The sequence below is a fragment of the Lepidochelys kempii genome, chromosome 9 (genome assembly GCF_965140285.1).
Source record: "Lepidochelys kempii isolate rLepKem1 chromosome 9, rLepKem1.hap1, whole genome shotgun sequence".
NCBI classification, from domain to species: domain Eukaryota; kingdom Metazoa; phylum Chordata; order Testudines; family Cheloniidae; genus Lepidochelys; species Lepidochelys kempii.
Window position 1 is genome coordinate 97281795 of NC_136388.1, and position 26642 is coordinate 97308436.

The 26642-nt window shown below is 44.7% G+C and overlaps 1 protein-coding gene across 3 annotated transcripts in view; it reads left to right on the forward strand.

Annotated features, from left to right (window-relative positions):
• The first annotated feature begins 24546 nt into the window (after nt 1–24546).
• Nucleotides 24547–26642, forward strand: part of LOC144930872 (uncharacterized) — a 39800-nt gene continuing 37704 nt past the window's right edge. For all 3 annotated transcript variants that reach the window (XR_013636322.1, XR_013636321.1, XM_078854335.1), the window contains exons 1-3: nt 24547–24909; nt 25229–25299; nt 25761–25873. Coding sequence is in view for 1 of the 3 variants with exons in the window: in XM_078854335.1 (XP_078710461.1) it covers nt 24763–24909; nt 25229–25299; nt 25761–25873 (331 nt within the window). In the remaining 2 variants the exon portion in view is untranslated. The remainder of the gene's footprint in view (nt 24910–25228; nt 25300–25760; nt 25874–26642) is intronic.

Consider the following 26642-nt stretch of genomic DNA (forward strand, 5'->3'; position numbering starts at 1 on the left):
CACGGGCCGCCCTGCGAAACGCAAACCCGCCTCCGCAGAGAAGCAAAGAAGCGGAGCCACCGCGCCGGCCTTCCCCGTCCCCGCTGCTGCCCTTCACCTGCGCCCCTCTCCAGCCTCGCAGCGGGTCCGCTTCCCGCAGGAGATGGGCCTGGCGCTAAGCGCCAGCTTGGCCGGGGGGGGAGGGGGGTTGCCCGCCCCAGACTGGGCCACTGGCAAGCTCCAAGCGGCCTCTCCGCCCGCCCCCGCCTCGCCCTTTGCCTGCCACGTGGGACAGCCCCGCGCCCAGGGGCTGGGAGACAGATCGGGCTGCTCCCAAACGTGGCCCCCCATGAATCGGTTTGTTCCGTCCGAGGCCCGCCCCGCTGAGCGCAGCACCCCAAAGAGCGCCCCGCGGGGCAAGCGCCAGGGCCTTGGGACGAGGAGCCACCCCCAGCCCGCCTCCCCGAGAGAAAAGCAGCAACTCCGTGTCATCGAGCTCGTCCGCGGGGAGCCCTGCCTGGCCTCCGGGAGTCTCCGCGCAGGTTGGGGCGGGGGGGGCATACAGAGAGGTTTGCAATAAAAGCTTTGCACTCCGTGATCTCACCCCGCGGAGGTCAGGTCCGCGAGCCCAGGGCACCGTGCAATGCCAGCCCCTTTGCGTGCGCGGGAGCAGTTAATCCGAAACCCCAAGCCTGCGATCTGTCCTGGGGGGTGCTGATAGCTACCCACCGTGGGAGAACGACACAACCTTACCGAGCACCTGGGGCGCAGGGTTTCCCTGCCTGCGGGCTCCGAGGAGCACGTGCGAGCTCTTTCCCAGCAGCCGGTTCCCATTCTGGGACCGTCCCAGCATGGCCACCCCCTGAAATTCCCAATGCGGATCAGGCTCGCCGGGAAAGGCGCCTCCGCTCTGAACGGGACACTGTCCCCAGCGGCTGCTCCGGCCACCCAGGCCCGCAGAAACTCACCCCATGTTTTAACTGAAGCATTTAAAAAGACGTCAGGTCTCCAACGATTATAAATAGCTGCACCTTTACTTCTCAACCCACAGATCAGCCACAGGGAGTCTGAATTGCAACGTTAAAAACCAAAACGCTTTTCTAGCCATACAGATAATTATTTACAATAACTGCGTCCCTAGCGGGGGTCGGACTGGCCTGATTATTCTGGTGAAAAGATCGCCCCCTTACTGAAATGGTGCTACCGGTACAAAACTACTGGCTTGTCTACACAGGAGGTGAAAGGAAGCAGAGTCAAGGAACGTAGCAACAATCCCAGCACTCGATAGTACCCTGCCCTACTGGCTGCCAGGTTCCCTCACGCCTTTCCTGGCGCCGGGACTGCATTTCGGCCCTTTCTAGTTCCTCCGTCATCAGCTGCCTCTTGAGTAAAAGGCAACTTTTCTTTATTTAAATCAAATCCGTCGTGGCACGGATTTCAGGAACCCAACTACTCAGCCGATTGAGGCGGACCCTTTCTTTCGGCCTATCACATTATATCCCGTATCGCACACGTATGATCCGGATTTAAGTCCGGCTTCTGTTCGGATCAAAACCCGCTTAGGTCAAAAATATTCACACATTTCTCCCTTCGTTTTCAGATGATACAACTGGACCAGGAGGAGGAATTGCTGTCGATTTGCATTTTCCATTAAAAAAAAAAAAATCTACCTCCCGAATCAGGCTGTCTTCTTTCGCGGTGAAGTGAACTCTGTGCCCCAATGCTCGAGAGATAGTAATGAGACCACTTCACTTTTACACCGTATGTACCGTTTGTTTCCAGCCGCTCTGACTGTCAGAACAACGGGGCGTCAACTTGCGGCCCCTGAGAGGGAGGGCTCCCGGTTGTTTTTGCTGATGCAGACGAACACGGCTACCCCTCGGAAACCTGTTAGAAAGCGCCTATGGTTTTCGGGGGTGGGGGATGTAATTTACACACGCAATTAATTGCCGTTTCGTTTTGCAACATCTTATTCCAGACCCTGATTTTCAAAAGTCTCTTTTAAGGTGTCGTTTTACCATCAATCCTTCCTACCTGTATAAATCCAGTTTTATCTGCATCGGTGGAACCGTAAACATAGGTTTGGCGCCACGAAACTGACATTCCTAGAGGGACAAATGTTCCTTGCGATAACATACTGTCCCTACTGCCTTCATCATTTCGGTTTTATTCGAATACACGGCGGAAAGGGGTGAAGCTAGTTGTAGTTATTTCTTTTATTTCATCTCTCGAAGTTCGCAAAGGACTAGAGCCTGTCTCATTAAAACAGCTCCGGTGTAAGTCTCCTAGGCTGTCATTCGATGCTATTGTATGTAATTCGGTGACTTTCTATGCAATCGCTCGCTTTTATCAGAACCGTGTTAGATGCACGCTTCCGTGAACAGTTTTGCACAAGGACGCTAGCTTGTCTGCACGACGTTTCCTTCCCTATTTACATTTTGCCTCTAAAGTTTCACCCAAACTCTTCTGATGGTGTTTCAGAGAGTTTCCATTGGACAGAGGGACTGAGAAAACCTAGACGCCTGCCTGAAGTGTAGATCCAAGATTTCAGACCACCTGGGGCTATCCTGAACAGCTGCACGTGAATATTCAGCCACAAGTGGTTCTAAGGACCAAGTTAGATTTAATATTTAATGTTCAATTCTAAGGCCCTATAAGGTTCCCTGGCTCCTTTAGCTATTTCCCCTGAGTAGGAATCCTAGGAGGCGTGGAGGAATCTTTCAAAAAGGAAACAAATAACAACAAAAACTCACCGCAAAAGAGATTAATGAACTTCTGTCTTTACTTTTATATAAAGTTGAGTCTTGCAATAATGTAACTTGCTAACATTTCTCAGCCTACCTGGCTCACCTGGAGCAGGACCTCTTACATCCCGAGGTAGAGACATTGAATTAAAAGCACAACTGAAACCGACCTTTGGTGGTGGTTTTGTTTTTTTGCTTTTGACTCCCCTTCACTCCTGGAAGAAGAGATATTGTAACCTGCCTCCACATACATAAAGTGTGCACCCCCCCCCAACCACTTGGGGGACACCTCTTCAGCACTTAGACCCCCCCACGCACCGGTCAGGGGGTGTTTTCACGCTTATTGTGCATTGCTGTCCGGCTTTTCTTCCCTTATCAGTTATTCAGGTAATTAAACCAATCCTGGAAGGAAATTGGGGCCGGGGGGGAGGAGAACAAGCCGAAAAAAGAGAGGCCGCAGGGGAGTCCCAGGGGCCGGGTGGAGTATTTCTGGCCAGCAGAAGTGACGGGGGTATGCACAAAGCCTTGCAGGGCACTGGCCGATATTAACTAGGGAGCTGACCAGAGCACACTTTCCCTCGGCCGCGGTCAGTGTCAGCGGCGGCTCCACCGCCCCAACAAAGGCGGAGCCTGTCCCCACTATCCCAGCACCCCGGCGCCCTGCGCAGCTGCCAGCAGGCGCCCGGGAAGAAGCCAGCAGCGGGCGGTTTCTCTCTCGCTGTCGCGTTTTGCTGCTCGGTTATTTCATGTCAGCTGGGTCACAAGCACAGTTCTCTATGGAGGGGGCGGGTGGGTAAGAGGCGGTATTCTGTTCGGAAACCCATTTCCTTCTCCCTGCTGCTGACAGTAAGGAGGGGAGAGCTGAGGACTGCCCGGGCGGGCTGTCCCTTAGCTAATTATTCTTTTGCTGGGGATACGCGTTTCCTCGCTGTCAGACCCCAAGGCAAACCACATGGCGATTGCAGTCCATATATCCAGAGAGGAACAAGAGCCACATGCCCCACAGTCTGCAACCTGGCACGATGCAGAACGCCCCTTCAGATCCGGCTGGGCTCGGGCCTGCAGTCTGCAGTCCCACACACATCCCCCTGATTTCCAGAACAGCAGGATCCTTCCCCTAAAGATGGGGGCGGGCTGGATTCTACCATCCTCACTGGAGTGGAACTTTTTAAATCCTACCCTATGGGAAAGAATCACTTGCCAGGCCTTTGATTTGGTGCCCTCTTTAATACACCTTGTTTTCCTAATGTTTCATCTGCAAGGCTTGGTTTATGTGCTGAGCCTTCACTTCAAAGCACAATATTTTGGTTTTCAGTAGAAAGAACCTTATTTACTCTGACCACAATGCTTAAATATTTGTATAAGAGAAAATGTATCAGATTGCTCCATGGGTGTGTGCATATGTGTAAATTCATATGTACCTAGGAGCAGACAGGTTCTTTCTCTGACCTGTGCCTACATAACAACTATACATTGCAGGATACTAAACATAGCCAGTGGCTCTGGTGACACAGTTTATGACAATGCCTTCAGAAACCTCTGATCGCTTTATAACCTTGGTCACAGCATACACTTGGTTCCTTCAGATTCTATACAATGCACTGAACATTTCAGCCTGAAAACATTTGTACTTAGTTGAGAAAGGTGACTTGGAAATTAAATATTGCTACAGTGCTAACATTTCAAAACAGTCTCAGCGAGGGCTCAATCCTGCAATCCCTTTGCCCAGGGAATATTTCCACTGATGGCTTTTATCAATTATTATTGTTGGTTTTTCATGCACCCAGACCCATGCTAGGTGTTGAACAGAAACATGAGGGGGCCATTTAGGGATCTGGGGCAAAAATTGGGGATTGGTCCTGCTTTGAGCAGGGGGTTGGACTAGATGGTCTCCTGAGGTCCCTTCCAACCCAGATATTCCATGATTCTATGTAAGGAGAAAAGGTCCCTTCCCAAATAAGATTGAAATGACTTCTTGAGCAAGGGTTGCTGGATCAGGCCCTCAGTCACTGTTAGGGATTAATTTACTTTTACTTTAGGAATGCCCAAACAGAGCTGAATTGTGCTAGGGACTGTAAAGCATATGCATGATTACATTAATTATGATTACTTTCAACAAGCAACATGTCAAATGCCATAACTGATAACTCTGATATCCCACCTGTGACACAGGAACCTGATGTCACACACATGACTTATGCCACTCTTCCCCTTTGCTCTCAGGTGTAGCACAGCTGTGAGTTTCAACGCCATGACAGCACTCACATTCCCTGAGCACTCAGAACAGAGCTCTGGCCCAGATGGAGGGTGATTTTCCATCATGTGAATTGAATTCATGTACACTCAGCATCCAATGCACTTTTCCCACTGGTATTTGCATAAAACACAATTAAACTCACTATCATTAAAACAAAGCCACTCCTATATCTCAGTCTCACCTGACAAGACCATTAAGGCACATTGCTTGCTCTGGAGAACGTACTGTCTATGGGCCCAATCCTGGAAACACACGTGTGCTTCACTTTCAAGCCTGGGAGTAGTTCCATTGAAGCCAGTGCAACTAGCCACTTGCATTAGCATGTGTGTGTTTACAGGATTGGGGCCTCAGCAAAAGAAGCAAAGCCCAGGAGAGACAGGATGACAGGTGAGAGACAGAGGGCTGGGGAGGGAGTTATTGATGAGAAATAAAAAGGGAAGGAGCAGCTGCTTCTGGAGGTGGGTTTGAAGGAAAAGAGAGGGAGTGACAACAGGCAGACCCGGTTGGGACAGCCTGACAGAGCATGAAGCCCAGAGCATGAACAGGAGACAAAGGATTTGAGAGGGATGTAGGATGGGCAGCAGCAGGAAATGGGAGCAGAGATGCAGGTGGTGGCCAGATGGTGACGTCAAGGAGCTAGAATCAGATGCCATTAGAGGCAGGGAGCCAGTGGATGATCGCAAGCGGGGTGATGTGTCTGGAGTGGTACCAAGGAAGAAGAGGCCTTTACCAGCAGCATTTCAGCAAAAGCCACCTCCTTCCCAGGCCCTATGCTCACATTCCTCCTCCCTCTCCCCTTGCTGCAATTAGCAAGCAGGAATGCCTGTGCATGTTGCTACACTCTCACACTTATAAAGCAAGTTGAGATTCTTAGCAGGAAAAATGGCCTGTTACAAAGGAACAGCTGATTAAGGGCTGCAGCTGGAATCAGTTCAACAGAAAATTATGCAGCAGGCACATTGTATAATTTTACAATTTGAGCACCTTTCCTTTTGCAGCTGGTTCGTTGAAGTGTTTTGACAGTGCGGCACTGTAAACCCATCATCATCTTTCTTGCAAGAGTCTTTGTTTCAGGCTATATGGTGAAGGAGCAAAAAGTTGCCTAAAGTTGTATGGAATGAAATCGTCCACTAGGGGCTGCTGGCAGGGCATCCTCAGAAAAGTGCCCTCCACTCAGTGCCCTCCACTCAGAAATTCATTTCCCCTGTTGATCCAAGAGAGCCCACGTTTGTGACCCTTCATGGGCACTGCCCAACATCCACCTTTCCTTTGAACTCAGTCAGACTATTGATGAGAGTAGGGATTATTTTCATGACTATCTAATGAAGGAAGGAAGAGGCCACAGTTTGCCTTTACCAAAACAAAAAGATACCTTGGAGAAGGCAAGACCAACATACATGATGTTCCCTTCTAGATCTCTAGGAATGACAGAAGACAGAAGGCTCCCTGCTTCTCCATAGTCTTCTACTTCACCACTTGCCATAGTCTTAGCATTACCAGCAGCTGCTCTCTTCTCACTGAAGCCATTGATCATTATAAATGGGGATGAACTCAACCACCATCCCAGTTTGCTGCTAAATTAATCTAAAGAAGAGGTAGGTCTGAGCATACTTCAACCTAGATGGGGCATTCCTGCACAGTTCCATGTAAAACCTAAGTCCTGAGGACCCTGGACTCCACCATAGGAGCAAGAATTCTTAGCCCTAAGTTCATCATAGAACATGAGTTTCCACTCATACTACTCAGTCATCTTAAGGCTGAGATATCTCTGTCATAGTCTAGACATTTTGCTGCTACTTTCACTCCTAAACCTCTGGATTCTGAAAGAAGAGGCATTGATGGATGTGGTATGACGCACATTTAAAGCTGTTTCACTGATTCTTTGTGAGGGCGGGAAGGGTGGTGGAAATGTTGTTTTCCTTCCAAGGTCATCCTAGTCCTTGAAAAGTCTCTTCAGGACTAAGATAAAATGGCTCATTCTCAGGTTGCTTAAGTGATGTCAGTCATCTCTCTACCACACCCTATTGCTGCTTCTGTCACATCATAAAATGGAATCAAGACTGTTGTTTTAAAACTCGTGCAAATCCCGCCCCTTCTCTGTCCCCAGGAAGAGTGTTCATATCTGACAGAGATGGGTGAGAGATACCAGCTGTTCAGGAGGAACATTCTGAGATCTGTCCCTGCAAATGATCCCATGGGAACCACCAAAGTGCCTCTCACTCACTGTGCCAAGGACAGAGGCCAAAGTTTGCTGAAAAGGGAACTGTCAACTTTTCTTTTGCTCCCAGGTAGAATTACAAATTTATCTCCTTTCAAATTACCAGGCCTGGAACCAAGATTTAGTTTAGCAGGGAAAGATTTTTGATTCATCTTTCTGTACCCATCTCCCCGGAAGACAATCCTGAATGAATTCCTGAACAATTTATCTCAAACAGACATTCTGATTGTCTATACCTCGCCCTTATGGCCCAGGTGCAAATTCATTCTGACAGACATTTCCATACTCTTAAAGGTGTAGATTTGCCACTTTCACTTCAAATAAAACAGGATAGATGCCTGATGCGGATATAGGTGTCTGCAAGGAAAGAAAGTTCTTTGATTATTCTGACCTACTTCTGAGAGCCTCATTATTAAATGGCAGCTGGCAGCCACAAGGTGGGAGCAATCTATAGGCTACTCCTGCACAGTTAAAAACAAACAAACTTAAATGCAGCAGCTCTTAGTCATCCGACTGGGACATGGCCAGGTGGATTCACTTTCAGCAGGACAAAAACAAACCCACACCTAACAAATGAAACTGTACTTTGCAGAAAAGCATTGGAGAGCTCAGTCCTGTGCAGACCCTCCCTCTCCCCGCACTCTTGGTGCACTGTTGCCTACAAAGCCACAGCAGAGGCTCAGGGGAGATGCCAAGAGGCTGGATCCAGCCTAAAGGAAAGCTAATCTGCCGCCTTGATCCTGCTGCCCTTGTGTTAGCAAATACTCACCAGGGTCATAGGAACTGTTAGAATCACACCAAACATCCACCTTGACCAGCACCCTGCCTCTGACAATGGGTAGTATCCACGTGCTTCAGAGAAGGGTACAAGGCGGAGGGGTTTCCTTGTGAGCCCTGGGATTTTGAAGTGCAGGATTAGGCTCCCTATGGCCTTCTGGATGCTAATGGTTTATGGTACATTATCCCACTGCTTCTAACAGTGGCTCAGCTCCTCCAGTGGAAGCAGCAGGAAGATGCTAATGTAGACAAGGCTCCAGCTGGACACTGTGATTAGCACCATGTTACTGAACCCAGTTCAGAGCAGCTCTGCAGGGTACAGTAGAGCTGCACCAGAATAAGTAACCATGGGAAATGTTTGCCAAAACTCCCTAATGTAAACAAGGCACAAGACACTCTCCAAAATCCAGATGTATCATGGTCTTCATTCATAAACCCATCCTCTTGAGTTCAAGCTTTCCCAGACAGGTACCAGTTTGCTCTTCAGAACCATAAATGCTCTGCTTACCTAACAACTTTCTTTTCCAGAGCAAAATCTGTTCAGCAACACCCGCTTTCTAAAGAGCCTTCTCCTTCCCCAGCACACATTTTTCCCTTTCAGGAAGTCTCCAGGTCATCTCGTCACTCCCGGGAGGTAGAGCTCCTTGTGTTCTTCTACTCACATTAGAAAATTCCCTGAACCACATTTTGTTTCTCTGCTGGTCTGAGCCCCATAATTGAAGAGAGGGTCATCCAGTGTCATCTAAAACAAAGGCTGAAGTGAGCTGTAGCTCACGAAAGCTTACACTCAAATAAATTTGTTAGTCTCTAAGGTGCCACAAGTCCTCCTTTTCTTTTTGCAGATACAGACTAACACAGCTGCTCCTCTGAAACCAGTAAAACAATAAGACAGTCAGTACAGTAGACTGGTAAGCACAGGCATAGGAATTATTTTGCACAAAGTGGAAACTGACACAGTCTGAGATTCCTTCAGCTAAACAAAAGGTAAAATACCACTTGTTGCTGGTTCACCCAGGTCCATACTAGGCCATTTATAATTGAGAGTAGAGCCTGGCATAGTTAGAAAACGGCTTGTATCCAGTATAAAACACAGCTTGGGGAATGCTGCAGGTATCATCAACAAACATTTGATCAAATCTGTTTTGGCCTGTGTATGTCCTTTTGCTGGTCAATGCCAATGACATTGGATGACCAAGTTGCACTTGAATAAGAGGTTAAATTATATGATTACATATGTGAGTGCTTATGGATATTTTAATGGGATATTTCTTTATACAGCAGCATGAAAATGATTCCCAAAACCCTGCACCAGAGCCATGGCAAAGAGATGTTAATCAAGCAACCAAAGTCATTACAAGATCCAGTGGCTGGAGGCTGAAGTTAGTAAAGTTTAACTGGAAATAAGATACATATATTTAAGTGAAGATAATTAACTACTGGAACAGCTTCCTTAAGTAACTTACTAAATTCTCCATCACTTAGAGTCTTTAAATCAAGACTGCATGTTTTTTTAAAAGACATGCTCTAGCTTAACCACAAGTTGTCTAGATGCAGGAATCACTGGGTGAAGTCTATTGCCTGCATTATGCAGAATATCAGACTAGATAATCATAATGGTCCATTCCAGCCCTAATGATATGTATTAATTTAAACAAGTCAGACAGGATGTGTCAATACCCTTTACAGCTGAGAATGCGTGAACGTGCACAATCACTTTGTGTGTTTGTAATGAGAGAAAATTAAATCCAAACTCTGCACCCTGGCTACAACGCTTGGAGCAGCCTAATTTTCCCAGGATTGATGATACCTCAAGACAGGTGCCCATGGCCCATGGCCCAGGAAGGAAAAGGGTTAACATTTATTAAAATGTCTTACTACTGCTTATTCTTGCTTGTCAGATGAATGAGATGGGGTTCAAAGAATAACAACATTATCTAGCTCTCCTGGCTGCTTACATCAGACACGCTATTTAAAAGCTTTCTAAACATAATTTTACATCATATGTTATTCTTTGTTTTAAGCTTCATCTTTCCATTACCATCCTATTCCTTTATCTATTGTAACTGCTGTTCGGTTTATCTAATTGAGAGCCCAATCCTGCAAACATTTACACATTAGTAACTAAGAACTCAATGGGATGAGTCACATGCTTAAAGTTACAAGTGTTTGCAGGAGCCTCAGAATGTAACCAATTTGGGGCAGGAACTCTGGGCAGGACTTCAAAAGTACCCAGCATTGCCCTATTCTACTCCCAATGAGGTCAATGGGAGTTTTACCATTGGCCTTGATGGGAAGAGAGTTGGGCGTCAATAGGAGCAAAATTAGGCAAATGTGTAATGCTTCTGAAAATCCCACTCTACTTCAATTTCAATAACTTCTGGAAAGCACCTTGTAAAGCGATGGCACTTTGCAAATGTTTATAATACTAATAAATAAAAACAACATATTCTAAGCTTGAATCCAGTCCGATCAAGTTGTTGAGAGATAAATGCAGTTCTCAAGCAAATGACATTGACTCAGATCTGCAAAATAAAATTGCTTCAAAAATTCAAAATGTAGCTGAAATGTGTAACATATGGATGGGCTATTTAAGGAAACACACTGGCAGAACCATAACAAAAATCTCAAATGTCATAGGGGGAAAAATCCACAGAAATGGAACTAGTTAAAACTGGTTCATACTCTTGAAAAATTCACATGGCAACGGAATTACAACCTCAGAGGTACCTCTCCATCTTTCTTCTCCCTCTCTATTACTCTCTTCTTCTGCTCAGTTAATTTCCATTCTGCAGTCTAATGGACCAAAATGAAACAAGCCAGAACATGCAGTCAAAGCAGAGGCCCTGACAAAAAAAGGCTACTTTGTGTCGAGAAACTATTAGGTGGAGCCACATCAAAATGGAAAACCAAGAGACTCATGATGATTTGTGCATATATAGTAATTCCTATGCTTGTTGAAGAGAGTTATTATGTAGGTAAGTGCCCACACATCAAGAATAAGACTTCACCTCCCAAATCTATCAGAACAGGCAGCAATATTTGCTATTTGATGCCAGCAACATCATTGGCTCAGAGGCAGAGAAAGGAGCAGCAAGTATAATATGCCAACAGATCGGCCGGTCTTGAAACTAAGCAAGTAACCCCATGGTTTTGATAACAAATGGCCACTGTTTCAAAAGCCACTGTTTTCCAGCGGGTTTGGTAGATAAATCTTAAATCATGGGATCGGATTACCCATGTACAGAGAATGCATAAAATTTTCAAAACCATCTAAATGATTTAGGAGCCTAAATCCCATTGACTTTTAATAAGACTTCGGCTCCGAGGTCACTGAGGCGCCTTTGAAAATGTTGCCCAATGCCAATAACAGACAAGTATGATGTGGGGGGAGGGAGAGAGAAGATGAGGACAAGTTTAAGGCTAATAAAGTACAATGCAGCCGAGCTAAAAGGGAAAGGGGTTGAAAGCGTTCAATGCTGAAGAGGCCGAGCACATTATTTATGTTTATTTAACCTAAATAAAAGAACATGGGAGATACACACATTGGATTTTCAGGTGGAGAGCGCTGACAAAGTCACTAAGTCTCAGGATCATAAACCATACAATATACAATACAGCAGCAGCAACACCAACAATAGGTACAAAGATGCTTTTTAAAACAATGCTGCCTATGAAAAGGCCATAAAATGTATGTTAATGCAGCCATTTAGATCAGAAAGTTGGGAAATTTTCAGTTACAATGATTGCAATCGCCCTTTGATTTCTTTTTTTTTAAAGCAACTGCAAGTTGTTTGAACTCTTACAAAGAGGAAGCGGCTTCATCTAGAAGCAGAACGCTCCCACAGCAAGGGGCCTGGTACACAAAAGCACGCTGTCCAATCTGAGTGTTTAATTTGGATGCAGAGAGTGCAGCAAATATGATTGGATCAGAGCAGATACAAGAACGGGGAGGTTTTCATTTCAGCCAAGTTGCACAATTCATCAGTCCCCTTCTGAATTAAGACTTCCTTAACAAACACCACACCCAAAATAAGGGAAGGTGCCTCTCCGGTTGAGAGATCTGTGAAGAGCACTGCATTGTTCTGCTCTGAGTTCCTACCTGACCTAATGCAACTCTCTGTGCCTCACTTCTTCCCCTCCCCCACTCCCCCCCAAGTGGGTAGAATAACATGTACCTAATGCAGCTCACAGAGGAGCATAAGAATTAATACTCGTAAAACCTATGAAGATCCCTTGGGCAAAAGACACTACGGACCCTGCTCTTCCACTCTTACCCTCTGAGTAGTATCTTACTCCAGGTGGAGGTCAAGTGATTTCAGTGAGGCTGTAGGTGGAGTTTCTAGTCAACCTGAATGCTGAGGACAGACCAGGTCCCCAGGTAAGTACCAAATATTTTGACTTCCAAATTCACTCACCCCAAGCCATTAACGCTGCAGTACACATATTTTTAAAGAGGCCTTTAGGACTACCTGGCAGCAGTGTAGAACATTGATATGCTGAGTTAGTATTGGGTTAAAGGGATCGTGTGCAGAATCAGACAGGCTTTTTACACTTCTCCAAGACAGCTGACCCAGACAGGAGCCGGCCAGTAAGAAAATTTGATTAAATAAGAGGGAGACTTTCAAAGGTACAAAGAGCAGCTATGTGCTTAAGTCCCATTGACTTTCCCAGGGCCTGGTGCTCCTAAATCACTTGAATGCTTTTGAAATTCCCATCCTAAATATTTATTTTGTTTTACTCTTTATGGTGCAGTTAAGGATACTGCATTGTAATTCAAACTGTGCTTTAAAACCTGGGTACATCTGCTGCTTTTAAATCCACCCCTAAATTCCAGCAAAAAGCAAGGGGCTTTTTCATAGCGTCAGGTAACATCTGATGGAAAAGCTCTGGCAAATATCCTCTTTGGGGGCAGTTTGATGTATAGATCACGTTTGATGATTTGCTTTTTCCTTCTTATTTATCACTATGGAGGTTTGCAGAAAAACAGCTTCTTGCTTCCTCATCCGCTTCAGCAGCCGGTTCCTCACTTGAATTCATAAGCCTGTTTGGAATCAGCTCCATGGCAACCAATTATGGTATCAAAAATATAGCTGTAGACAATGCAACTTTGTTCAGGACAGACAAACTTTGTTTGTTTTTCAGACCCGCTGTAACCCAAAGCAAACGCTTTGCAGAATTTAGCAATCCAGTGGCTGAGCTCAATCAGACACCATAGCGGGAGGAGAGAGAAATTACGAGAGGGGAGAAAGGTGGCCTTGAGTCAATCCTGCAGCCATCAGGGGTGCAATTTACTGCTTCTTGTGGCTACTCAGGCAGCTTCCTCCTCCCTGTGGGGTTGTGTGAGGGGACAGCAGTTTGAGCATAGAGCCGCGGTACAATAAAAGCACTTCCAGCAGAGGCTTCCCAGGACAGACACAGAATCAGTGCATTTTCTGGGGGCCATTTTCAGACTCCTTCACCTGGTCCCATCATATTACTGGGCCACATTAGCTGGCTCCAGTCCTTCCCCACCAAGAGAAGCAGAGATTTCAAGCAGCTTACACTGCTCCCACCTCCCCTATCTGGGCAGGTTTCCCACCTCTTGGGCTCACAGCCTGGGCTACTCCACTAGTGAATCAAGCCAGAGACGTTTTCAGGTGAGATGTGACGAGCTGCTCACAGACAGTGAGATCAGGGCACATATGGAGGCTGTGCCCCAAGGCAGCAGCTGTGGAAGAGAAGCCTCTGTCAGCAACAGCAACCAGAACGTTTCGAGGATCAGAGAGAGGGAGGCCAGCGCTAGGCCAGCAGGGAGTGAAATAGAGAGATATGAGGTTGGCGAGGTACACCAGAGAGTTTGAAACCAGATCCTCAGATGAAGCGGGAGACAGCATGGCTGTTTGGGAATGGAGTTGGTCATTGATGGGGTTCCCTTCTTTATGCATGCAAAGAGGCTGGAAGCAGCATTCTGTACTGGCTGCGATCTAGAGAGCTAGGACACAGGGAGGCCATGGAGAAGGGCAGTACTATAGGTAAGGTAAGAGGAGATGACAGGGCAGATAAAGCATTCAGCAGAGGATGGGTTGCAGCAGTGATGTCCATGGCCAGGATGGACTTTAGGTGGGTGAATGTGCAGCAGAGGCAACAAAGATCCCTTTATCATGGAGACGTTCCTAGTAATAACCAGAAGAGAGATACAGAAACTTTGTAACACACAAGCAGGACTGTGCCTAAGGTGGACGGGACGTGGGACTTGAGGAAAATGGGAAGCAGAATTACAGGGTACATGAGCAGACATCTTTCCAGATGTGCAGACCACCATTCCTCACCGCTGCCAAGAGAATTCCAATGGAAAGTAATCACATACTTCTTCCCAGCCATATGAATTCAACTGCCCCAGTCTCTATTGGAGAAGATCCGGGCATAGGCCACATACGCTTTCCAGGGCTACGCAAAGTTCCAAATATTTTGGTCCCAAACACACAAGAGTTTAGAGAAAACCTTTGCCACACATTACAACAAAACCCAGCCTTGTATATGCTAAGCAAAGCTCGCATACATCTGCTACAAGAGAAAGAAGAAGTACTTCAGAAAACTGACAATGGGTAAAAATGGCTGAAGCTCTTAAGTGACTTTTGACGTGTTCCTAAATAAGCATACTATACTTAGGAACATGTCAAAAGCTGTGGTCCTCCAACAGTGTAACACCACTGCACCAAAACCTCAGCTGCTGTAAATCTGTGTAGCTATACTGATGGCAAAAAATGTGTGTCTATTTATCTACAGATGATTTAAAATGCATTCAAACTTAAGGGTGCAATTTTCAAAAGGGCCCATTGTTGGTTTAACTCTGCTCCCATTGAAAACAATGGTAACACTTTCATTAATGACAATGGAAGCCGAGTTAGGCCAGTGCTGTGTGTGTTGAAAACCTCACTCCTAATTTCCTAATTAAGAGTGAGATACACTGACAATGAAGCTAATGGAGCTACAACTGAAGATCCGGCCCCATATTCTAATACAAACACACAAACACTGCATGGAGGGCCTAGCACCAAATACCTACATATATACGTATATATAACCATATTGCACCAAGCCCGTATGAGGCAGCATAAGCTGTATTTAATACCAGACCTATATAGACATTAACTGATGAACGTGTTTTATGTCTCTATCTTCTTGTAACACACACTTAACAAGTACATTTTGACATTTGCCATGAGGTACCAGTGGACCAATCCTCTAGTTTCTCTTAGTGCTGTCAGTAGAGAATGCAGGGAAAAACATCTAGGGCACCTATCCTTCTCTGTGTTCATAAGAGAAACACAGCCTGAAGGCTGAGTATAATCTACACTACTTTATTAAAGGATTAATATGCTATTCAAATGCCAGAGAAGCATCTAACTAGGATCTCAGACACTTATAATGAGTTCCTGTTTCAAAGTTCAGTCTCATCAGGAGAGCTCATCGTAATTATTTCTAACCTTACAGAGTCTAAGAGCACTGTCAGATAATAGAAGCTTATTTTTGGGAAACGTGTACCATTTATTTTACCAGCTCACACTGAAAGATGTTATACATACAGTTGTTGCTCTGACAGCAGTTTAATGAGACACAATTCACTGCTGTAAAGTTTGGTACCTAGTCTGCTGAAAGATTATAAGAAAAAATTAATAAGCGGCATATATCATTTACATAAATACCAAACAGCAAAGTTCCAAGAGCTGAGCCCGGGGGGCCTCCCTTCTTTAATCCAGCAAGATCTTACTTTATCCCATTTATTACTTCCCTTAGGGCTCTACCATGGAAAAGGTTATTATAGCAACCTCCCAAGCCAAGCTAGGCCAAGAAGGCCATGAACACCTGCTGTGCAATGGGCTGACCTATCGAGGTCACTTTGGCCCGTTGTGAAAGCACAACACATGGCAGGGAACAAACAGCTCTCTGCAGAATAGTGGTACATGAGCTCCCAGGAACAGTCACTTCTTAACCACGGTCCATCCCTCTCCCACCAATGGGAGCTGATCAAGCAGTGGTGCTCAGACCCTTGGTTCTCCATGCCTGGGAATCAGGAAAACTGCTGTGTACATGGCACAGGAGACAGTGCATGTGATTGACAAGGAGGACTTAGGTACCCTGTCACCTAGTGGAATTCACAACCCTGAGTTAGGCACCCAGGCTAAGAGATAGACACCTGATTCCAAAAATCAGCAGGCTGAGTGGGGAGCCACCTAAGCTAGCCAACATGAAATGCCAAGGAGAGGCACGGGGCCTAAGTCACAACAGCAAACTGACCTTAATACAGCCCCTTCCGTCCACTCTGAAACGTCCCAAAGAGCTTGATAAACTCATACATGATCTCACTGAATCAGACAGCAAAACTCCCCTTGTTTACATGGGTAGCAGGACCACTCCCAGTAGTTGACAAGAAAAGTACATATCAATTATATACACCCAATACCCAAACACACACTCCATTTTCCTCATCAGTGAAATGCAGCCATATTTGGTTCACAGAATTAGAGGACAGTAGCACACCTTAGAGATGAACAAACTTACACACGCTCAGAGTTCTGCTCTGGGAGGAGACCAATTAATGACCTTCCTAAGCCAGCCTGGTAGAAGCTGAAGGCAAAGAAAAGGAGGGGCTCATTAATATGAAGCCTCCACCTGCTTCTCTGTAGAAGGAAATCAGAGGGCCCATCCTGCTCCCATCGACATCAGTGACTTCACTTGGAGCAGCAGCAGCCAGCCCAAAGCAAGCAAAACTGGTTCCTACAGCCCACCAGCATCATGCTGGAAAGAGGCGGCCTTCCAAGGGCTTACCAGCTATGGACAGATTTTTTTCTGCTAAACAGAGCCCTAAATAGGCCTGGGTTCAGTCAAATGGAGTTGGACATGAGGATAGCTTGATATGATTTCTGATCTAAAGGTACCCTTATAAATTTAACATTACAGTCATGGCACAAACCACCGTGGTACTGAAACCTAAGGGAAGTTCGTGTGCTTGGAGCCTGGTTCTATAGAATTCCACAGTTACTTTTTTAAATGAGGATTTGAAAAGGGTAAAATATTCAATTTTGCTTTGTAGGAATTAGTGACATTTGTCCCGATCCTAAACTCCTGAAGTGAGAGTAAGGGCTTTGGGATCTGACAACTCGCTCACAGTATTATTTTTTTTGTACAAAAATCTATTTGATTTTTCCCTTTTTTAGCTGATGGCTTCTCTCTGAGAGTTTCATACCAAGCACCTGTGCTGCAAAGTCAAAAAAGTTACCAGTACTCTCTGAAGGAAAAAAGGTCTGGTGAATTACAGAGAAAAAGTAAATAAAGGGGACATGGGACAATACATTTTGTTAATTTCCAGGTAGTTTCTCTGAAATTATTTTACAATGGAACAGTGGTGTTTACATGAAAAGGGTCATTAACTTAAGATGCAAGGAGTATCAGCAACTCTACTGAAACTATATACCGTGTAAGAGATAACTAGAAAATATAATACAAAAACATTTAGAATTCATAAACAAATCCTATAAAACACCTTTGTGATTAAAGGGTCCAAAACAAGGACTATTCTGTAGACACATTTTTTTCTTTTTACCAAACTCCTCATAAAAAATAAATCTGCTCTTTTTAAAAAAGAATTTTTTTTTACTGTGCTATTTTAAAAGAAGACAGCCCCTACTGAGATGTCTGTTTAAAAGTTCAGTACATTCTGCTGCCTTATTTTATCTTGCAGTGATGAACTAAGAGAACACTGAAAATTCAATCAAAACAGCAATAATATTTGAAAAGCCTGTACGAAAAGAAAATGATGTAGATGGTAAGAAAGCATCTGTGCTGAAATTCTGAACTCCCTATTTCCGTTTCCTGACATGTCCTATTCATAAAAAGCATTCAACATACCACTTTCATGACGAAAACAAAACAGGGTTTCAAAAAACACAATGAAATCAAAGGTGATTTTTTTTACACACAGGTATTTACATATAATCATTTACTCAACATTAAGAATCTTGTTTTCCTGTTCTATAGTTTGGCCATCTCTTGGATAGTTTGCATAAGTATGCATTTATTTACTAATCTTCAAAGAGTCCCCATTTTTCCTAGCTTTCCACTGTAGTCATTAGAGGTCACAACCCTGTAGGAAATATGGGCTGCCATGGTAACACAAAATGTCTGCTAGAGGCTTAGTGTAATTCCTCCCTAATAGAAAAACAACAGCAGCAAATCCGGTCTTTGATAAACTGGCTTATATGTTGTAGGAAACCTCCACCTATAAAGGTGTCTATCACTTCAAAACAGCTTTAACTGAAATAAATGTTACGATAAAGGAAAGGGAGACCTACATATTGGACATGATTTTTTGTTTTAAATTTCTGACGAAAAATATGCACAGGATAAGACTCTGCTAAACTGGAAAATCAACCAACTACGTATCATCAAATACAACCCTGTACGATATTTAAAGTCTCCAAAAGTCTTATGCTAGACCCTCAAAACGAGAACAGCTAAACCGTACAAAAACAAGTGTCTGCTAAATGCTTCCAATTTATTCCTATGAATTCTTTTAAATAAAATTAGGAATATTATGCTATATTTCTACGTTTGGAAGAGAAAAAGTCAAAGAGAAATCATTATTTTTGTGTTTGACTCAAGCTAAAATCGCCAAAAATTACTGTTGAAAAATTTAATTTGGTTCTAATAGGTATCTAGAACAGAGAGGTATTTGGAACAGAAAAATGGGTCTGTTGATCTCATGGTTTCCGGTGTTACTGGTCCTCCAGCAAAAGCCAACACAGAGCAGATGGAGAATTCTAATGGAGGCTACTGGCATGTCCACTAGGGTATGCAGCTCAGGAGAACACTGTTTGGTTTTTTGCACCCATATTGAATATCATGTTACATGCTCAGGTCTACTCTGCTGTCCCCTACCTCTTGGGTCTCCATCAGCATTACTGCTTCCCAAGTGGCTGCCTCCTGTGGAGTACTGTCTGGTATGGACTGTTTTCCCTTGATGTACTAGCTTGAATTTTCTAAGTTGAATTGCTATTTTTTTCCTGCACACATTTCTGATCTCTCTAGGTCCCTTTCTATTATTTCTCTGTCCTGAATTGTGTTCAAGGGTGTCCTAGTTTAGTATCATTTGCAAATTTCATTAGCGGGTTGTTTACTCTCTCTTCCAAACCGTTAATAGGTAAGTCCATTCCTATCACTGTTCCCTGGGGGACTTCTCAACTTGATACAATGCTGTTTATCATTGTCCTTTGTTTAGAGCCATTTAGTCAGTTTTCAATCTGCTGTGTACTTAGCCAAGACAATTTGAATTAATTTTTTCAATTAAGATAATCTAAATATATTACATCTGCTGCATTGTCCTCATCCACTGATTTTTCTCTTCCATCAAAAAAAGCAATCAGATTCCTCTGGCAAAATTTCGTCTCCATAAATACACGCTGCCTGCTGCTTCCTACCCATCTATGCACTAATATTTTGTAAGTCACAGTATAGTCTAGGCACAAGACACAGCAGATTTTGAGCTTCTGCATGGAGCTGCTTAGTTCGTTCTTTACGCCACACTCAGGAGATTGGCTGTAGATTGATACATTTAGGGTGTGTGGCCACCTCTTCTGGGGAAAGGCTAGTGCAAACAGAGGGTGTGATTCTCTTCTCCCTTTCACCGGGTTTTACATCAGTAGAAACCAGGGCCGGCTCTACGTGTTTTGCTGCCCCAAGCAGCAAAAAAAGAAAAAACAAAACCCTGCCGAATTGCCGCCGACAGCGAGACCCGAGCCAGAAGAGTTGCCACCGAATTGCCGCTGCAGGAAACAGCAGAGAGGGGCTGCCGGAGTGCCACCCCAAGAACAGCCGGACTGCTGCCCCTTCAGCAGCACCGCCCGAGGCACCAGCTTGCTTAGCTGGTGCCTAGAGCCGGCCCTGGTAGAAACTCCACTGACTTCAATGGCCTTACTCCACATTTACACCAGTCTAAGTGAGAGAAGAATTAGGCCCAGAAGTTGCCCTAATGGAGTCTAGCCATGAGTTCACCAGAATCTCCTCTGGCACAGCCCTACAGCCAGACACCCTTCCCTGAGACTGCATTGCCTCCAAAGGGCAGCGGGTTTAGTTCTGGTACTCTCAGATGCCCCACACCCAATGAAGGTGCTATTGTAGGGGTAGTGCAAACAGACCCTCGCACACTATGGTTTTGATGGTGTGGGCCTGAACCATGAATCAGAATCTGATACTGAATATAGAACCATTTTTCTTCATCAAGAAGTTTGTTTCCCTGTACAAGTTTTTCCACAATTTTACCAGGGATATAAATTGGACTTATTGTACACGGTAAATTCCAGAATTTCTCTTCTTCCCCTTCTCTCTTGAACCATTGCTAACATCTCTTCTGATTCCCCTAGCCCATTAGGCCAATATTAACTTGTCCTGCTTCCTCCTGCTCCTACATCTGCTTGCAATGCTACCTGACTAGCTAATGTGGTTGGCTGCCTTCCCCTCTGTACTTGTATTTTGAGCAGCACTTTGGAAAGACACAGCAGCAGGTTTCCATTTCTTGGGGGTTTTTCCGCAGAGGAATCATAGTATGTTGTGCTTTAATTACATTGTCTTTTTCAGATCCCCAGGTTTTTTCTACACTGGTGGATATTAATCCTTCCTCTCATTGCACCTTACTCACTAGATTTCTTTAGTCCTCAACGTGACTTTTCCTCTACTTGTAGATTTTTACTTTCTAGACCATGAAATTGTCTTTTGTATAATTTCGGAGCATTTTTGACCATACGCATTTGGCCTTTTTACTTCTCATAATCTCTAGATAGTCACTCTCCTAAAAATACATAGTATTCTGCAACGTATCTTCTCTTACTTAGTTATCTCATCTATTTTGGGGGTAACAATTCCAAGATTATCAGAACTCCCATAATTTCAAATATGATCAATGACACTGTAATTTCTGTATAATTAAGAAACATATTCTTCTTTACTTATATTGACTTACATAATAATATCACTGCTCTTAGGGATTTGAAATAATTTTTATTTACACATTGGCCCCTACCAAGACTGAATAACAACAACTTTTAAATAGATCATAAATGTTGCAGTGTTTGAGGAAGCAGGGACTCTCAGGTTTCAGTAAACTGCATTAAATGATTACATCAAGATCATAACTTGACTATGGTCAGGCAGCAGGTGTGCTGAGACTGCTGCTTTTCATGCTCATCTGGTTGGTGTCTTTGTTTCCTTGTGTTCCTCCTGTTTGTGTGTGGTATCCCCCAGATTTTTCTCACCTTATACATCAAATGTGAGTGCTCTTTCCTACATGTTTGTACAGCACCTAGCACAATGGGGCTGGGCCCTCCAGGCACTAAAATAATACAAGTAAACAATAATGGATGAAGCTAGATTTAGTTTCTCATGCCGAGAACCCAAACTATGTCTGTCCCCATGTTTCTCACTAGGTTACTTCCTCTGGTCTCTCCACTTCCTGTTACACACCTGCAGTATCCACAAGGTGGCGCTATGCCACAAATGTAAATTAGGTAACTCCAAGTAACTAAATAGGTAGCAAAAATACTAGCCCCATGGTAATTTGTTTACCATGTGACACTTAGTACATGATAATTTATTATATACACAACGGCGATTTACGATAGCTATATAAACTAGCAGGGACAAGCTCACAATAATTTATTTTGTTCAAGTAAATCAAATGGAGGTTTTTACTAGATTCTCCAGTTAGGGCCCTATCCTGCTGCTTGTGAAGTCAATGACAAAACTTGCACTTTCCATACCTGGGGTGATCTTAGTCTATGACAACAGAAATGACTGTGTTTCACCGCTGTATTTAGTGTCGTTTTGCATGTAAGGAGCATGTAAACATAGCATTTGCTTACCCTTGATTCTTCAACAGAATTTTGAGCTGTCTGGAGCAGATCTGAGAGGCTCACATGCTAAAAGGGTCCCTGCAGCCATCTTCTTTGCTGCTCATTAGGCTTGGAAGGGGAGCAGTTCCGGTGCCATGACAGAGCGAGCAAATGGAGCAGCATCTCTTGCCATGCACTTTCAACGCTATGCTGTGGCTACACCGCTTCCACATCAAACATTTGCAGTGGGGCACATTGCTTATTCCCTATGTGCACCCGCTAACTCCTCCCTCCAGAGGCAACGATGCATCAGAGCATTATGCATTCTTGTGCAGAATGGGACAAGCTAGTCTTAGGTGTTTGGCCAGATGCACATTATCTTCTCTCACTATAATATAAATCCTCTGACAGGGAATGATTTGAAGGGGAGTAAGACTCTTCAGCACTGTGTACCATTTATTTGCATATTATCATCTGAACCAGGAAGATCTGGAGCAAATTTCAGGAGCATAATTGATTCCACACCTTGATGAAATAAATTCCACTTCTGTGTCACCTTGGATGCATAGTCATGGGAACTAGGCACATAGGGAACGCCATGTGATTTTAAACATTGTTCAGTTAACTCAGAGATCCAAACGCAAAATCCAGGTGTCAAGACACTGTATGGATTTGTGACAATCCATAAGGGAGTCTGTGTGTGTACACCAAGGAGTGGATTACACTCCTCTGTATATGAAGTTTTATTACATCTGTGACAGATGTAATATCAATAGTGTATAATAGAACACAACAGAATGGAAATTGCTTCCAAAATCTCATGTGCTACACACTCATCGAGTCCATGCTATTGGGCAGAACCTCACTAAGTAGCACTAATGCCTTGAAATTCCATTGCAAGTTACTGATCGTTGCAAATTAGCAAGGCAAAGACACAATAAGAGGGAGAGGATGTTGCCACTCAAAACATACTTTGTTAATTTATTTTGACAAGTGTTGCTTGGTTTTAATCATTGATCATTCTTCCCAGTGTACTGTATAACAGTACGCGAGCTGTCCTATGCTTTGCAAAAGTACCAAAGTCTTAGTGATAAGAGGCCTCACTAGTCTTCTGCTATTAGTCCATGTTAATAAATGGGGAGAAGTCATTGCTTTGTGCATGTAAATTATGGAGTGCAGAGATTAGCAAAGTGTAAATTAGTGAAGTTTGGTCAAACTGAACTACTTCTACTTTGTGCCAGGAATAGATAACAAAATATACCCTCACTGTATTGTATTTTCTGATCACACGTTCGTCAGCCAAGATGTTTGGACCTTGATGGTACAACAAAGAGATCGCTTATTCCCTAGAGAACAGGCACTATGTTGGTTTGGTTTATAGCCACAAAGGAAATGACAAGGAAGCCGGAATGAAACACAGAATAGCTGCAAACAAGCTTAAAGTAGAGATCCCTATTTGTGAACAGCATTACATATCGGCAAAACACTGATCAGGGGCCCTAAGTTTCCATGCTAGTGCACTGAAAAGTATAGCAATTTGTTATAGAGCCAGCTTTTAAAAGCGAAAAGCGAAACTCAAGCTTCACTCAAGCGAAACCCTCCTGCAGGATGGGCTACCATAGCAAATGACAAACCAAAACCATCCTACACAGAAGTTCTTCAAAACATCTGCAAACTCCAAGGAAGGGGGTATGGCATGTAGAAATGTGGGAGGAGTCAGGGGACCTATACCTGTATGCTGCAGACAAAGAGCCGCCGTCTTCTTTTCCTCGATGGGGGAGAAGGACAAAGAAGGAGTTATGGCAATTCCATGCGTTTTGACAGCAACTTTCCACAGCATTCTTCTGTTGGGGGATGGAGCTACCTCCCTCGCCCATGTGGTACAATCTGGGGGGCTCTGTCCTCCACCCTGAAACTCATGGATTTTATTGGGGATGGATTTTTCAGGAAGTGGCTCCCATGTGAATGCTCCTGGCCTTTGCTCTGATGCTCAGTGCCTCCTTCATTCAGTGCATTCCCACAGACAGCACATTGCCTGCAGTGGCCATGTTTCCACAAACTGAGCCGGGGGATCGAGGGAGGAGGGGAAGGCTTAGGGAAAATAATAAACTATCCTCCTGCTTCAGGGTCCAAGGGATTCCAATTGTGAGCTCCTAGCATCAAATCCTGCACTCCTAATTCAGGCTAAAGGAGCTTTGCCTTGCTAAAGACTGCTGGTTTTGGCTTCTGGCAACTACCCTGGGCCCAGTTCTGCCCTCAGATACAAAGCAGAAAGATGTGGCTTTTTAGCTAATGGCTACCATATGGGGAATACCAGCTGCTGCATCATAGTATCCCATGTCACCATGCGACTGTCACTAACACTTCGGCATCAACTGCATGCAAGCCAAGCTCTGCATTGAAAGGGAACATGTGTAGAGCCCAGGTCCCCTGCAGGACGAGGGCATATCCTGGTCACATATAAGTGTATATTACACCAGTGATAGTCCCTGCAAGTTAATGGTGCTCTGAGGGATGCACAAATCCTTGTAGGGGCCCTGTTCCCTGCACGGGGCAGGGTGGAATTTAATCTGTGCTCACTTTCATATGGAATTCCCTTGGTACATGTGCTAGGCACAGTGCACAGTCATAGAGGATAGCATTGCAGGTTTGCCTGGAACAGGCTGCTGGACAACCAGGAATATGCAGGCAGGCTGGTCTCTGTGATAGACCAGAGCTGATCCCACTTCTTTGGGAAGTGGAAGAGTCTCCACAGCCTTTCAGTGCAGCTGCCAGAGGAGAGAGCACTGCCCGCCACTGAGACGCAGGCCTGGCCCCAGCCACCCTACACACCCGCACTGCACAGAGGGAGAAAGACCTGTCTGGGCCCTGTGTCCTGCCGCGGTGGGTGAGACTGAACTTGAGCCTTCCTTCTTCCCTCCCAATATGCAAAATAAGCCTGCACGTGCCAATGCTGAAGCCGAGGTGAAATCCACCGAGGAGGAGGGAAGCCACTGTGAGATGCTAGCAACGCATTTTGGAAGCTCCATGAGGAGCAGGAAAAGGAGTGTCTCTTCTCCCTGCCTGAGCTTTGTGAGTATGTGCGGTGGAGTGGGGGGAACGGGACCAGTTGGGTGTGGACAGCGTGAAAACCTGGACTGTCAGAGCGGATTGTGGAGATCATAGAAATAAACTGAGGGAGAGCAAGAGGCCGGGAAAAGAAAGGAAGGAAGGAGACAATTTAAGAGAAGCTGAGGGAGCAGAAAGGATGGAGAGGGAGATTAAAGAACAGGGGGAAAGATGTGAGGAAATAACTGGGGAAATGGAAGGGGAGAACAGATAAGGAAAAAATTCTGAACAGTCCAGAAATGTTAGACTGAATTTTAGTTTCTTGTTGTTTTGTTTGTTATAGCCCCAGTTTCTGTATTGGAAACTCATAACTTTGGTTATGAAGTTATCAGGACAAAGCTGGATGTTGAACAGGTAGGCAGGGGCAATTTGGGACTTTTGACAATTTGAGATGATGGGATAAACATATTAGCTGGATGTTTCTGCTAAAATAATCAGCAGTGAGATAGTTAATGTTGACATTTAGATTGCCATCATTAAGTTTCAGGATTAACTCACTGAGATAAACAGGGCAGCTCAGCTAGTGTTCCAGGCTGTCTGCAGGCTCACTGCATCAGTTTTCATTTGGTTAATCTTAAGGTTTTCTTTGCAACCATAAGAGCTAGAAACTTAATTGTTAAAAATGAGTGTTTCGATTCTTGAGCATAGTTCTGTAGAACTGCAGGACACAAGCGGCTCTATAGAAAAAAGGGCCTCAAACTTGCAATATTCAAAACTATGGGTCATTGTAAAGATATTGCCTGGATGGCAGTTTGGCCTTGCAGATAAGGCTCAACTGTTGTGGGATTTGGCCTTCCTGTATCTGTGGCGCCTAGGACTGGGCATGTGTTCTGCTGGGCAGCTCCCCTCATCCTTGCTCACAGCTGCCAGGTCGATGTTGCCTTGGAGAACACAACCGAGGTGACACTGAAATCCTGCCTCTTTTCTGGTAAGTGTCACCTTCCATATGGCTTTATGTGGGAGGGGAGCATATGATCCTGTAGATACAATTTAAAAGGAAACATTCTCCTCCTAACTGATTAAAAGGAAAGCAAGAAAGCAAGCATGCAAGCGTAATTTAAACTCCAGCACAGGCTAACAGCCATATTCCGCTCTTCCTTCTGTGTACAGATCAATGGAAGCATATGGCCCTGAAGCATTAGTTTGTATCACTCCAAGCTCTGGGGAATGCTTGTTTATTTCCAGTGTTGAGCGTAAGTTTATTGATCTTAACCGCACTGAAATTAAGTAATACAAGGGGATAAAGTTATAATGATTCATATAATTGTGCAGTAAACATGTGCAAAGAGGGAGTCCTGAGTGAAATAAGACATGCTGCCCATCTGGCAGACTTCCCACAAATGCTTAGCACAGCCGATGGGGGTAGAGGGGCACAGAGGTTGGCATGTATCTTGGTCAGGAGACACTTAAGGGGATACAGAAGGGTTTTAACAATGCGGCGCTCTGGGAGCCATGAGGAGAGGGAGGTTGGAAGGGCTAGAAGGGAGCAAGCAAAGTGGTCCCGTGAGGTTCGTCTTTCAAGGTGTGTGTGGAGGTGACAATGGGCCACTGGGTCTGGGTGTTGAAAATGCAGAACCCCATGTGACAGCACTGTTCAGAGATGCTTAGGGTTGACCCTGGGTTTAAGAACATATGAACCACTCCACTAACACTTTAGCTAAACATGTATTGTGTAGCTCACTTTACCTCATTTGGGG